General features: G+C 41.0%; 1 protein-coding gene across 1 annotated transcript in view; it reads left to right on the plus strand.

Moving 5' to 3' along the window:
• Positions 1–15,590: 15,590 nt before the first annotated feature.
• Positions 15,591–16,114, plus strand: part of CCDC85A (coiled-coil domain containing 85A) — a 211,400-nt gene continuing 210,876 nt past the window's right edge. The window contains exon 1 of the mRNA XM_069954923.1: positions 15,591–15,797. Coding sequence (XP_069811024.1) covers positions 15,591–15,797 — 207 coding nt within the window. The remainder of the gene's footprint in view (positions 15,798–16,114) is intronic.

Raw genomic sequence — 16,114 nt, forward strand, 5'->3', positions numbered from 1 at the left:
TGAATGTACCTGATGGTACATTGACTTTAACTTGAGGGCAGTTTACCCCATTTTTACTGTGGAATATACTGGGGAGTTTAAAATTGCAACCATCCTAAGAAAGATAGGGAGGAAGATACCTACCTTAACCTCTCTAGTCACAGAATAATAATTTTGTTAAATTAATTGGTATTGTCGCCTTCAATATTGAAAAACCATTGAGGATCTTTGAAAAATGATATTCTGATATTCTGATTCTGTTATTTCATTTAGTTTTCAGAAATATTTTTTTAGAGAGAAGAAACTAGCTGCAGATAAATATGTAGATATATGAACAGAAAACAATTTAGACATTTGCATTAAAAATGCTCCTAGCGCCATTCTGAAATGGTCGTGACCTTATCTAGCACAAAAACTGAAAGGCAGCATATTTTGTACACTGCAGTAATCAGTGTCTTTGAAGTGACTGAAGTCACTGAAGGATCAATACAGACGGCTAAAGATGTCATCTGATGAGGAGCTCAGCTTTACTCTGCATATGACATTATCTTGGAAATATTCTAAATATCAAATACATCCAAGAACATATCAGCTGATTACTGGAACCTCATGAAGAGCCAAACAGCAAACAAACAATATACATTATGTAGAGTGGAAATGTTCATGTTATTAACATAGCATAGTATTCTCCAACCTATGGCTCTGCAGCTGGTGTAAAACTACAGTTCTCCAGCATGATCAGAATTGTTGTTTTGCAGGAATTAGTACATCACAGGTTTGGCAACACAATTGTACAGCATCAAAGGGATGAATATATGCAATGAATATACAATTAGATCTGAAATAAAACTAATACTTAGGCTGGGTCCACACTACGTTTTTCCTATCTGTTTAGCGTATACGTTTTATGGAAAAAACGGATGCAATTGTGTGCCATCTGTTTGCATCTGTTTTTTCCATTGACTTCCATTTGAAAGAAAAACAAAACAAAAAGAAAAATGGATCGAAACAAATGCTTTTTATGTAACATACACAAAAATAGGGTTGACTACGTTTTTCTGCATGTTAAAAGTAACCAAATATAAACGGATACTCTGAACAGATAGAAAAAATGTAGTGTTAACCCAGTCTAAGACTTCCTATGGTTCACATGGCCTTTTAAATTTGGTCCTATTGTTAGCAATTTTAAGGGCCCTATTACACGGAGCAATAATTGGCCCAATTGCCCGATTCAGCCGATTATCGCTCCATGTAATAGAGACAATGATCAGCCGATGAAAACATCATCAGCAGATCGTCTCTTTAGGCCCTAAAATCATCGGCTGCGGACCACACAGCGCTACGATGCTCGGATAACGGTTGTACAGTTAATACTTTGATGAAATTATATTAAAGATACGGCGCTAACTGTTTGGCGTGCTGTAGCTCGCTGCTAATGGGTGTCACATGGAGGCTGACCCGTTTTCTCCAAGTGGTAGTGGTTTCAAACAATATATGTATGTGCATCCAGCGCTACCACTTTAACTCTGGTGATCGTACAATAATGTAGTAAAATAGCACTTACTAAATCCAGATGTGTGTAGATTGAAGATATCCTCTTGTTTCGTTGTCCTCCGTTCCATTTAAGCACTCTTAACAACTGTAGACACAGCAAATCAGTCTGTAGATTGTATGCCGGGAGTGCGCTCCGGCCGGCAGCGCGACCTCAACCGGCTTGAGCGTTCCGTTTGTGTGAAGTGTGACGTCACAGTAGTTCACTACGGAGTCTCAAAGGGACCATCCAATGTTTCAGCGTGACTTACAGGTACGCCTTCATCAAGTAATACTTTACTTGTCCGTGCTTCTTCCAATCTTCTCCTGTGCTTTTTATGCATCTTACCACTGATGCCACAACACATACAGAGCACAGGAGAAGATCGGGAGCGTGGACCGGTAAAGTATTAACTGTTTGGGCAAGGGCTGCATGGACATAGCTAACAATGTCCATGCAGCCCTTGCTAAACAGTTATCGGGCCGTGTAATGGGCCCAGTAATGGGCCCCATTTAAAATATTGATCGGGCCTTCATCGGTCCGTTTAATAGGACCCTTAGGTTCATAGGGGCAGATTTATTATTCTGCGTCCCTGGTGCATGCCACGGAAAAATCAACAATTTTACTCTTTTCTGTAGCATACATGAACCATAAGCCCTACTCATACCTAATAGTCACTCCTGCCCCCTGTTGCTGTACCAAATAGTTGTCCCTGTCCCCTGTTGCTGTACCTAGTAGTCATCTTGTCCCCTGTATCTGTTAGTATCTTTCTTTTACATAGTGGGAACATAGCCCAAATGCCTCAGTCAGTGCAGCACAACTTTGGCATGTGGAGCCGAAATTCTGGTGCATAATGAGGCATAGTAAATGCGTGGCCATAGTTTGCAAGTTTAGAATTTAAGAAAGACTAGCTGTGGCAGAAAAAACAAAAGCTCTCACTAGTTTCACCAGATTTCTGAGGGGACAGGTGGTAAAAAAACAACAACGTTCGAATCACTGCAAAAGACCTGTAAAAAGATTTGGTAAAGCAGGTACTGAGGATTTCTTTTCATATACAATTCTTTGTATTAAAGACGTGCAAAACAAGATAACAAAAAAGCATCTACAGATACAGGTTCAATAAGTATTTTCAATTTGTACATGGTTACAGAATGACAGGAGAAAGCAGTGGAGCCTTGCACAAGGAACAAGTATAGAAAAATCTTTACTGAAACGCAAATAGTCCATCTCCAATTTACTTGTCAAAGATGAAGAAGCCTCAAGGTTATCCAGGCTTGAGATCTATATCATCGTCAAATGGACCATGTTGGAGAGAATTATAAGGACAACAATTGCACAGCTTTCCAATATGGCAAAGGAAGAATTAAAAAATATTGAGAGAAGAGTGGGTGAGGATGAATAAGGGGTGAGAACCTTAAGGGTATTTTCTGTGCATATAGAATTAGTATACTGCTTTGTCTATGCCTTCAGCAATACAATATTCCTGTCATTAAAGGGGCTATTTAAAGTGACTCTATATCCACAATCTGACCACCCCAAACCTCTTGTAGCTGCTTTTAATCCAAGGTCTGTCCTGGGGTCCTTTGGGCAGGTGCCGCAGTTATTGTGCTAAAAAAAAACTTTGACACTTGCAGCCCTGTGTCAAATTCACGTGGCCTATAGTACCTATGCCCTAGGATTGTGACGCCCCACCGTCTCTCCTCCCCACCCTCCTCCTCATTAAGAATTCCTCTAGAACAATTTCTCCTATTCATCACCTGTGTGAACACTGCTCATGAGCTGGATCTTTAAGGCATCTGTGCAGTGTTCAGACAGATGATGAATGGGAAAAATCCTGACTGGGAGCATTCCTAGTGATGAGGAGGGCGGGGAGGAGGGAAGGAGGGGCTTCACAATCCTAGAGCATGCATAGTCTAGGCCAGGCCAATTTGACACAGGGCTGCAAGTCAAAAAAAAATTTTTTTGGACATTAACTGCACCACCTACCCTATGGACCCCAGGAAAGATCTTGCATTAAAAGCAGCTATCCGACGGTACAAGTGGCTTGGGGGTGGTCAGATTGTGGGTACAGAGCCGCTTTTAGTTCTTCTATGTTACTGAGAGAGATGAGCGAACCGAGCTTGCCAAACCCAGGTTCATTTAGAATTTTGCAAAAAATTTGGTTTGCCACTCTTTGCAAAGTTCGGAACAAGTTTGGCAAGACGTCCGCACATCAAAAAAACAAAAACAAGGATATGTTTTACCTGTTCACACTCCCCTGGTGTCCTCATTCAGTCTTCTGAGACAGGACAGCACCGCAGCCAGTGACTGGCTGAGTGGGCTGTAACTCTTCAGTAATAGCCAACGTAGCCAATCACTAGCTCACTGGGATGGACAGTACCTGTGCAAAGTGATTGGCTGAGCGGATTCTCACCGAAAAAGAAACCAGAGAAGACAGACTTGGGGGAGTGAGGAAAGGTGAGTAAAATGAGCGGCTTTTACAAGCTGCAGTAAAACAGCTAGATGCCTTCAGGCCTTTAACTGCTTTACTGTAATCTGTAAGCACTGTAAACACAAACCTGAACTTTACATTAAAGTTCAGCAAAAGCTTGGCAAACTTTTGAAAATTTGCTCATCTGTAGTTACTAATCTCCGTAGAGCTGTATAGCAGTTGCATAAACATTACCATAAATTTCATTTTACCATAAAAATTATCACAAACAATTACTGATGAAAATTTCCTAGTTTAGGTCGCATTGTAATTTCACTGATTAAACACTACAATCTAGTATCTAATCAGTTTTTGTACAAGGAAATACATAAGCAGTAATTCACATTAATGATATTTACAGAGACCTGTCCAGTTTTCTGTGGGAAAATCCCTTCTTCCATATAAATTTTTCATCCCTATTGAGGCTGAGCAGTAAAAGAACATACAGCTGGCATAATAGTGACACGGTACAAAGCTTGAAAAATCAATATGGACACAATACAAATTAACATGCAGAAGCAAGTGCAGATAATGCAGTGTATATTCTGTGTATTTATCTCTATATTCTAACTGCATTACATGCATGCGAATGAGGGCTGATAATGACTGCTTGTCTCATATAATGTATTACTTCAAACAAATAACTTGACTCCTTATTGTCATTTGTGCTTTTCCTAGAAATAAAATTTACAAATTGACTTCTGAATATATTTATGGACTCAACTGCAAATGCGATTCATAGAGTCTGGCAGGTCACCAATCTGATAATAAGGATGAATCTAGTAATTATTTGATTTATCATGGCAATTAAATGGGTCTGAACCATAGTCACACAGACTCAGTAGAATTGCTGTATAATGGTGAGGATTATTAGTTTTTTTTTTTTATTCATTCTATGTTTGTATGAGTCTATGCATATGGTAAATATAAAAAAAATATGTGGTCAGTTGTTTACCTAACAATACAGGGGATAAAAACTCATGAAAGCTCTCTGTTATAGTCGGTCTGTTGTAGTAAATATTTGTATTATCATTGAATTAGCAATTGAGGATTTTTTTTTAATCTTGGAACTCTGTTTTGTTTTGTTCCTTTAGAAATTTGCCAACAGGGTGTTACCTGTTTTGGGGGAGGCCAACCAAAAAGCAATCTTTCAGCCTCCCCCCTCACATCAAATGAAGCAGGATTTCTGTCTCCATTATGTGGCTATGGAGAGGGGAGGGGCTGTTAGGAGTGACTGAGCACGGAGCAGTCCTGCACAGCACAACACCCTGCAATCTTCTCTCAGCAAGTTCATAGATAAGCACTGACCTTTCTGACCCCTGAATTTAGCGTTTTAGCTGCCCAGACAGTCTACAAACAGCTGACCTTCATGTCACCTCTTCCTGCTCCCTCATCTCCCTCAGCCCCTCCCCCCTTCATAGGCTTACAATGGAGAGAGCAGAACCCGTCTTCACTGGCTTCTCTGTAATGAAGACGTGTTTGCCTGATAATGCACAGATAAGAAGTCAGGGGGGGGGGAGGCTGGGAGATTGCTTCTTGAGTACAGAAGGAGGCTTTTTTGGCTGATGAAACCTATTACAGAGTTTCTTAAAATCGCTTATACTACTGATTTCTGCAATAAAAAAAATGTGACAGTTACGCTTTAAATAGGTAGTGAAAAAGATAACAAAGATCCAAATTATGTCCCAAAAGATCTATATTGAGATCATGGCTCTATGCAGTGATATAGGTTCTCCTCCTGGGAAGTTACATTTAAAACAGCACATTCTATTTCATGTTATGTTCACTGTATGAAGGCTTGGTGGGACACATTAAGAAATATCCACGGTCCATTGGTGCCCACAACAAAGACTGTATATTCCTTTGATTAAATGGACTTTGACATCTTTCTACATAATTTACATTGTACATCTTTACATAGAATGGTTTATGAGGTTAGTGATAGTATTCTTGTCATATACCAGGTGAAGGTTTAGTGGTGCTGTTTAAGTTAATGATGGGGTTAATACCAATATATATTATACATGGTACTCTAGTGGTTATAAATAAGTTATATCTAATAATCTTGGAGGTCAAGTGTGGATGATTGGTTAATGCACAACATAACAAAACATTATTGCTGGGTATGTTTCAATGGTGGTGGTCTAAGGCAAAACAAAAAGCATACTTCTAATGTAATGTATTCTACATAGACCTAGAATTCGCTAAATGATTGCAGCTGTGGAGCTTCAGATCTCTTACTTCCCCATTATTCAGCCCTAAGGGGCATTCACATGTTCCAGAAATACGGACAATGTGCTACAGAACAGAGTTTAGCTTCCCCGGCTTCATTTATGCCATTCATGTCAGTACAGTAGTGGAAGATTTAAACAGTTTTGAAGCTCCCGGCATCATTGTAGTAGTTTGACTCAGAGCCACCCCACTATGGGGCCCATACAGGATTCATGGGGCCCCATAAATCCTGTACAGGCCCCATACGTAGGGTGGCTCTGGGTCACACTACTGGTGATCTGTTCAGTAATGTTCAGAGTGTTGCTGACACTGTAAGTGCTTATACCATCACAAAATCTCATGTGGGCAGGTCAGAGCCGCGGGCCGAATAGTGCCCAAGTCTATTTTATATTATACCTACAAATTTTGGTGGATAAAGTCCACAGTGGACAACAGTACAAGATAAGTGGATGAGAGGTAACAACATCTACAAACTGTGAAGGTGTCTGCATGGAAATTTTATGAAGATGGATGGCACTCCGTAAGTCAGTCATGCTCGACGTAGAGAGATCCCACATAAATAAAAGGCAATGGATTCACAAATAGATGCTTAAAAGGTTTATTGAAGCATCACATCTTCACAGGAAATAATGCAGGATGCATTTCAGCTGAGGAAGGCTTTTCTTATTGCCGAAACACGTGCAATTGTTTCCTGCATTGTTTCCTGTGAAGATGTGATCCTTCAATAAATCTTTCAAGAATCTATTCGCCAGTACAGAATCCACTGCCTTTCATATATCTACATGGATATTGACATTCCTTGTGAATTTGCCATGGATTCCTGACAAAAGCTATGGAAATTCTCTGTTATTTATGGACTCACTCTACCTTTGGGGTTAAAGAGGTTCTTTGGCAAAGTTATCTGCTATCTACAGGACTACTATATGATTGCTGGGGATCTACCCAATCTTGATAATGGGGACCTGAGTCTCTTGTAAGAATGGAGTGGTGGGTCTGGATGCCACAGATTCTCCATAGAGAAAAAAATGGACCTGTCAATCCCTGGGGCAGTGGTTGGAGCACTCCATATCATCACATAGTTATCTTGTGAACAGGTGATAGATAAGTTTGCCCATTTTAGTGATAGAATTGATTGTATGTATACTGTATACTATGTATACTGTAACTGCACACTGCATAGTGGACTGAGCTGAATACTACATTTTTATGCAGAGTGCTTCCTTAAAGGCCCTATTACAGAGTCGAGGGGGCCGCAAGGAGCTGCAGGGGGGGAGCTGCACGGGTGATCACTAGATCATCCGGGCAGCCCTTAGAAGATAGCGGTGGTCTGCTGACTCCTCTCCTATTCCACAGAGCAAGCAGCAGATAGTTACCAGGCTGATTGTTGCCGTTTCAGCCTGTTGAAAGACAACGATCAGCCGAATGAACATTGTGCATGTCAGCTGATAATTGTCTTCTATTACACAAAGCCTTAACGGTTGGTATTGGCCGAATACGACTGATAATTGCTTTGTGTAATAGGGCCTTAGTCAATTTCTGTATTCAACTTCTTGTGTTTACTTCAACTACGGGAAAGGAGGTGCCAAGTACTAGGAAACTTCTGCAAAGTCCTCTGTCCATATACGCTATAAGGTCATGGTCCTGGGTGGGGCTTTGGTGGTGGGAATCAGCACTTATCATTGAAATAGAATAAAAACTCTAATGCAATAAGAGCACCTGGGGCTACTGGCTTGTATAAATAACTCATGTGTATATATACTGGCTGCAGGTCCTCTGAAATAATAACAAACTTTTCTCCCTTTTAGCAAAGAATCCAGGTAAGGTGCAATAGATTCCATTATAAATAAAGCAGAATAGTTTATCGGAATTTTAGTGACAGGACCCTTGAACAAAACATCTTCTGTAACTAGAAACTCTGAAGCATCCAAATGCATCTTCTATAATTGTACCAAATATGTAGGGAAAGTAGGAGCCTCTGGTAAATTGCTTGGTTGTTAGGCTTCTGTTTGTCAGACAAATTTTGTTGCAGCAATATATTATGCAGAAGTCAAAAACTACCACTTTTTGTTTCTTTCATTTCAATTCTAAAGGTCCATAAGGTCCACGGTAACGGGAAAGAAGCTGAGAACATATTTAGCAGAAAATTACACCGAAGTCTGAACAACTAAATATAATATCACATTCTTCGATGTTGCATGTCTTCACCTTTTCCCTTGATTACAACTTCCATTCTTTTCCAGAGACATGCATTTCCAAGAAATCTGTAGAGTTTTTTATTTTTATTTTTATCACAGCTCCAGTGTTCAGTCTTAGAGGCTTAGAAGATGGGCAGAGTTTGCTTCTCAGAATCCAAATAATCCCCAACATATTCAATGATGTTGAGGCCAGGGCTGGTGGCTGATCCCTTGTTATAGGAACTCCGGCAGCTTCTCTTATTGAAAAGTATGTCTTGATAGTCGTCATTCACAAAACATCTCATTTCTGTTGTTTTAGTGCACATTTTCTCCATTTATTCTGTTTTCCTTTCTGAAGTAATATTTTCAGATAAACATCTTTTTTAATAAGTAGTGGGACATTGCAACTATAGGCTGAACTCACTCCACTGTCCCTACCTACTTGGACAATCTGCCCTACCTGGAGGCCCCTTAACTGGACAATAGTCCTTACACTGGCTAAGTTACAGCTTACATTAAAGCAAAACTATCAGCATAGCTGATAGCTCCCTAATACGCGTGGGCCGCTGAGGAGGAAGGTATGTCTCTTACCTTCATCCTCTCTGCCATTCCAGTGCAGTTTTAATGTAATGCTTGGTCCGGTAAAGCCATTTGGAGCACTTCCCTGCCTCTAGATGGCAGATCCAGTCTACCCTCGGTCAGTCCACTCCATTGATAATCATTAGAAAGCCTGGGCCGTCTGAGGTGGATCGGCACTCTAGGGGTGGGACAGTTTTCCAAATGGCCCTACTGCAGCAAAAATTTAATTAGACCTGCATGGGAATGGTGCAGAGGATGAAGGTACGAGACATACCTCCATCCTCAGCGTCCCATGCTCTATACAGAAGTATCAGCAGATTAGATTTGTCTAATCCACTGATAGTTAAACAAGGGACTTTAAACAGACCAAGTCAGAACCAGACAGGTATGATAGGGACAAAAGCAAAAACTCTGAACCAGAACACAACCAGAGACAAACTGTACCAAGTAGAGTTAACGTAATAGTCAAGGTCCAAAAAGGAGGCAAGGTCCGCAGTCCAGACACCAGGTCAGGTCCAAGATACAGTAGTCAAAATTTAGGAACGCTTGTGAGGCTTTGAGAAAGCATGGGATGCTGGTACCATTCTTTATTGGCCTGGTACCCCAGCTCCCTGATTGGGAAGTCTATTCTCCTTGTTGCTGGTCACTGGGTTAACAAAACAACAATCCCGTCTGTGTAGCATAGAAGAGAGAATTGCTGTTTGAGTATAGATAAGTCTAGGGAAGCTTTACAGACTGCCTGCATTGAGTTGTCTTCTTGCAATTGAAAGTTTGATGGAACCACTTGTGATTTTTTTTCCATATGAATCTATCTCTTAAAGTTGTTAGACTTAAAAGTCCTCTATAAGGACATCTTACAGAGGTCTAATCCATGTGCCTGAACCAGACTCTGCTCTGGTGGACCATGCACATTAAGGCTATGTTCAGACTCTGTATGAGACCATGGAACGGCCGGTCTCAGAAAAGACCATCCCTGAAGTACTGGCCGGAGTTCTGATGCGGGCGCATCCAGGATCTCCCCTGCACTGCAAATTGCAACAACGGCTGTGATTTATACAACACATACATTGTGTGAACATGGCCTTAGGCTGCATTCAAACGTCCGGTAAAATTTTAGAAACCCTTCAAGTGAATTCAGCCATTCATATGATCTGTGCTGCTACCCTCCCACGATCCGCAATAGGGCATGTCCTAGTGTGGATTACGGCATGGATCCCCCCCCCCACCGCCGCCCAGCAGCAGAGATGACAGGAGCACATTAGGAGCGCATGATGTGCACTCCTGTCAACGCATCTGACTACTCACGTACTCCCCCGTTTAGGCCAGCTTACATATTCACCAGAAGTGGTGTGGACTACGCTGCCGCCTTCTCCTGGGAGCGTAGTCAAGGGCCTCTTCCGGTGAGCGCGTGTAAGCGGGCTGACACAGGCGAGTAGGTGAGTAGTCAGATGCAATGCGCACATTATTAGCTCCTGTCATCTCTGCTGCCGGGCGGCGGAGGGACTGCACTGCTACGGGATCAGGCTTGTTTCTTCATCTCCCGGGTCACTGATGTCGCTCAGCCAATCAGTACAGCGTGACATCCGCTGTGGATGTGAAAGGTGTGAACGCACCTGAAAAGGGCTTTCAATAGACAAAATCTTGTGAGACATCAAAAAAGTAAATAAAAGGATATAAAATAAATGTCAATAAAATAACCCCCCCCAAAAAAAAACAAAAAAAAAAAAACAATAACTTTTCCCTTTTAACAATCTTAAACAATTTTATCCTGCACAGTTAAAGCAGTAAAAAAGAGGGGAATAAGTATTACTGGTCTTCGTTAATCTGCCTCCCAAAAAACTGTAAAAAATAAAACCAACAAAAACTGAAAAGTCATAAGGACTTTCAAAATGGTATCAATATGAAGTACAACTTGACCCACAAAAATAGGCCCTCATATGGCTATGCCAATGAAAAACTAAAAAGGTTACACCGCTTGGCAGGCGACCATGAAAAAGTGAAGAAAAATAAAAAATGTTTTGGGCATTAAGGCCAAGAATAAGTGATGAGGGAAAGGGTTAAATAAGAATTGTATCCAGGCAGTGAATTACACCAGTTCCTTCTCAGAGCTGATATTCCTAATAATTACAGAATGGGCATTGTTGTACCCATTTATAAGAAGGTTAGGAAAGAAGAAGCTGGTAACCCAGGACAATGAGTTTGACATCTGTAGTAGAAAAACTATGTACATTTTCGTAAAGAAAAAAGCATAGTTGACCACCCAAAACTCAATACCTTCTTGGACCCTAAACAACCTCATGGGTTTACTCATGTCCTAATCTAGTTTCTGCAAACCACTTTACTAAAGTGCTGGATGAAGGGTGTGCTAGGAATATCACTTATCTGGACTTCAGCAAAGCCTTTGATACAGTTCCCCATAAAGAGCTGATAGAGAAGTTAGAGAATATTAGACTCAATGCCTGGATTGTCTAGCGGATATGTGGTTGGCTGAAGAATAGATATCAGAGGGTTGTTGCTAGTGGTGTGTACTCCGAGGCAAGACTGGTTACAAGTGGTGGCCACTAGAGATGATCCAACGCCGGAAAAAGTTAGGTTCTATCAAACTCCAAACTTGTTGAAATTTCCTCATTTGATTCCCGATGCCTTTCCGTTCCGTGGGGAGGGAGGAGACAGCCGAGTTCCGTCTGGAATTCCGGGAAGGTTTGAGTTCGATACAACTTAACTTTTTCCGGTGTTCGATCATCCCTAGTGGCCACAAGGATCTGTTGTGGCTCCAGTTCTCGTTAGTATAAGTAAAGGAAATATGGTAGCAGTGCTCTAAGCCGGCAGCAGAGACAATAGGACAGTAACAATGTAATTACCTTAAAGATTGAAGACCTGTTTGAAAATATTGCAGTAAAGAGCCAATTTGCAATGATTTGCTATGGTAGCATCTACTATCTGTCCTTCACTAACCTTAGGAATGTTGATTTTCAAGGTTGGCATAAACTACCTCATAAAGAATCAAGTTAGTGTCAACATTCTCAACAATCAGCAAAACTGTTTGATAGTTTGCCATCTTGTCCCAAATGAATGCTGACAGTTTAAAGTTTATTTGGCTGAAGATATTGGCAAGAACAATTGTCCTTCTTAATGATATTCTCAACTCTGTTGGGTTGCAGCAATGACCATAAATTGTAATATTGTTTAATGACTTTGCAGCAGTTCAATTTTCACTTTTTCAGCAATATGAATTTGTTAAGTGTTTTATAAACTATAATGGGTCAATATACTGGGTGACAATTACAATGAAGATATGATAATGATGTAAACCTTATTATTTCTGTGGTACAGCTGAGCTCAGTGCGCACATCCTGTACAACACCAACTTATTGGTTATGTGCACCCACACAAATATGATGGAATAAATGTTATAATATAATATAATCATATACAAACAGGGTTAGTCAAAAATCTCAGGAGGCTTACTTTTTAGGTTATGTCCGGAACATGACCGCCAACTTAAAAAATGCCATATTAGATCAAGTTTAATTTTTTTCCAATGGGGAGGTAGTCATGTAGCATGTTAAATAAGACAAGAATTCAATCAAAAAATCTGCAGTATCTCTTGTGGTTTAAAGGGGTAGTGCAGCGCTAAGAAATTATTCACAAAATAACACACATTACAAAGTTATACAACTTTGTAATGTATGTTATGTATGTGAATGGCCCCCTTCCCCGTGTTCCCTGACCCCGCCCGTGGACCCGGAAGAGTAGTGCATTATACATACCTGATATGTGTCGACCCCCCCCCCGTCCGCTGTCTTCTGACAGTGATGTAATCTTTGGGAGGCCGGCCGACCCACTCCTGCCGTTGCTCATGCCGCCCCCCCTCTGCTGCGTCATAACTATGCTCAGCCGTGATTGGCTGAGCACAATTATGCTCAGTCAATCGTGGCTGAGCATCTGATGACGCGGCAGAGGGGGCCAGCATGAGGGACGGCAGGAGCGGGTCGGCTGGCCTCCCGAAGATAACGTCTTTGACAAGATTACAGATGGGGTCGGTCGACACGGATTAGGTATGTATACTATGTATACACTTCCGGGTACACGGGTGGGGTTCGGGGAACACGGGAAGGGGGCCATTCACATACATAACATACATTACAAAGTTGTATAACTTTGTAATGTGTGTTATTTTGTGAATAATTTCTTAGCGCCGCACTACCCCTTTAAACATATTAAAATCGAAAATTCCCATGGAGATTCATAATGATTGGATTCAACTACTTAGGCACCATGGTGTTCGGCACCATGAACAGCATGTCAAATAGTTGTGCACCACAGGGTATATTCCCAGCTGTTGTTGCACAGGAGATGCACAATTGGGGTATACACCTTTAAAATGACTCTTGTATATTTACCTTTGCAAGTGTATTTAGATAAGAGCTCATAATTATAACATTTTATTCTGAATACCTAGGCAGTAGTTCTGATCTAAGAAAATAACTAACCTTGAATGTTCTGACACAGTCTGGCATGTGTTTCAGCTAATATTTCTACTTCTTAGTTTGATTTTTCATTTCCTGTCCAAATTTTGATTGGTCATGGTTTTAGGAATCTTTATGCTGCGTTGCCCTTATCTCCATACTCACTCATTCAGGTCCTGCTGTTTCATTTCAGTATTTCGATGTATACATATTCTGTTGTAATCTTGGATGTTGTAATGACTGGATGTACTTTTAAAACCACTCTGTATTACATAGGGTTAACATGCTCTCGGGCAGATAGTCATGTGACCCTCTAATGTAAATTGAATGTACCTTCATATATTTTAAGAACAATTAAGGACATAATCCGTGTGAAATGCGTCACCAACCATTGCTGATCATGTGAAGCATTAGATGTTTCAGTTTTTTTGGCTTCACGTTCATCGTACTAAGTGAATCCCCACAATGATCCCAAATTCAAGAACACCTACTTCTTTTATTAGCATCAAGTTACCAGCAGTTGCTATTGGAGATTTCACAAAGTAAAAAACCTAGGGATTGCTTGCATTAAAGGGGTTATCCAGGATTAAATAAACATAGCTGCTTTCTTCCAGAAATAGCGCCACTCTTCTCCTTAGTTTGAGTGTGGTATTGCAACTCAGTTCCACACAGGTGTGTGCTATTATTAGAAGAAAGGTGCTATGCTTTTCAAAACCCCTTTAAGTCTATACCTCTGCAGGGGGCAAGTAAAGAGAGAAATGTCTCCAGTTTGCCTCTCATTGGGTTCTCTACACTTTAGGGGAGACTTATGAAAGGGTGTAAATATACACCTAGTGTAAAATGCCCACAGCAACCAATCACAGCTCAGCTTTCAGCTCTGGTAAAATATAAGAGTAGCTGTGATTGGTTGCTGTGGGCAGTTTACACCAGGGGGGGAGATTTATCAAACATGGTGTAAAGTGCAACTGGCTCGGTTGCCTCTAACAACCAATCAGATTCCACCTTTCATTTTCCAAATAGTGTGTGAGGAATGAAAGGTGGAATCTGATTGGTTGCTAGGGGCAACTGAGCCAGCCACTTTACACCATGTTCGATAAATCTCCCCCCAGGTGTATCATTACACCCTTTCATAAAAGTTTATTTTTCTACCTGGGTGGGTGTGGGTAAAATTGGCCATAGAGCCCTGTACACTAAAAAGAAAGAAACTTTCAGAGTCGTCATAGCTTTGTTCATGTGATAACATTTCCACCAGTCTGACAATAACTGTTAGAAATACTACTGGACAATTTATGACGGCAAATTCAGGGAGAAGCACATGGGGAAATGTCAATGCTTTTCAAAAGATTCTATTTAATATTAATGTTAACAATGTAACTAGAACTATATCAGAGATAATGTAACATTAATAGAAGTAAATATGGCTTAATTATTTTCAGGATATAATTGTCCTTTAGTTTATTACAATTTGCCTTGTTGAGTTGGATTCTTTGTCGTTCTAGAGAAAAATAACCAAAGTGACCAGCAGATGGCGCACCTTAACCTCTATCTGGGACTAGCCTGCACATTTCTCAGCACAGAAGAAAGGGTCAATTCACTTGGGCTGTATTATCAGCATCAGCAACAGCAGCCAGAGTGTCTTGTGTCTGCTGCAGGCAATGGAACTCTTTTCCAAGTCAAGAGCATTCCCACTGCAGCCCAACGGAGAAGATCCACACAGGCATGCCGGCAGCAGCATCTGCAAGCTCTCATTCATTCTACTGCAGTAAAGCTATAGCCATGAGGACATGAGAGGAGCCTGCAGATGCTTTGTAGTAGAGTAATTGATTCCTACAAGCTGCTTTACAGATCACAATGGTATTTTTATTCTAGGATTTTAATCTACGGATTCATGGATTTATTTTTTTCCTAGGAGAAGAATTGATGGCAAACAAACAGCCCATGTATAAGATGGCTTGGAAAAAGATGGACTTTCTAGAGGGGTTCCTTTATTTGTTGCAAGATCCAGAAGTCACCCAGGGATCTGGGTGTCTCTGTTAAGAATTTTTTTTGGGGGGGGTTCCTCTAGTAGCACAGTGTTTGGAGATCGAGCTGTGAGTTCCAGTGTAGGGATTATTCCAACAACAACAAAAAAAGTGGAGAAAAAGTGCAAAGCCAAAATGGCAAAGGTTGTTGGGGAAAGTTCGGTGGAAGACCTTGCAAAGGTTTCGGATGAGGAGCTCATGAAGTGGACTAAGGAGGAGCTGATTGTCCGACTCCGAAGAGCAGAGGCTGACAAGATGAGTGCTATGCTAGATCACAGCAATCTGATCCGGGAGGTGAATAGGAGACTGCAGCTACATCTAGGGGAGATCAGAGGGCTTAAGGTAAGGGATAGAGATCAGTGCTCATATATAATCTCCATACGTCTGTCTAATGTCTTCTTATTGTACACCGCCACTGATCATGTTGGTGCACACTGTTGCTCTGTGTAACATCTTGGACAGAAATGGTACAAAACACTCTCTGAAAAAAAGTGACGTTGCCCCTTTAAGAATCAGTGGAGAAGAGAATTTCTGAAGGTTCCCTTATCATTAGTCTTCATCATTCTATGGGAATTAATCCTTTTAACCTACTGCTGCAGACAGCTCACCTTAAATACTACATGTCTGCTTCAAGAAGCCCGAGCTATTTTATTCTGCAC

The sequence above is a fragment of the Dendropsophus ebraccatus genome, chromosome 15 (assembly GCF_027789765.1).
Source record: "Dendropsophus ebraccatus isolate aDenEbr1 chromosome 15, aDenEbr1.pat, whole genome shotgun sequence".
Classification (NCBI taxonomy): Eukaryota; Metazoa; Chordata; class Amphibia; order Anura; family Hylidae; genus Dendropsophus; species Dendropsophus ebraccatus.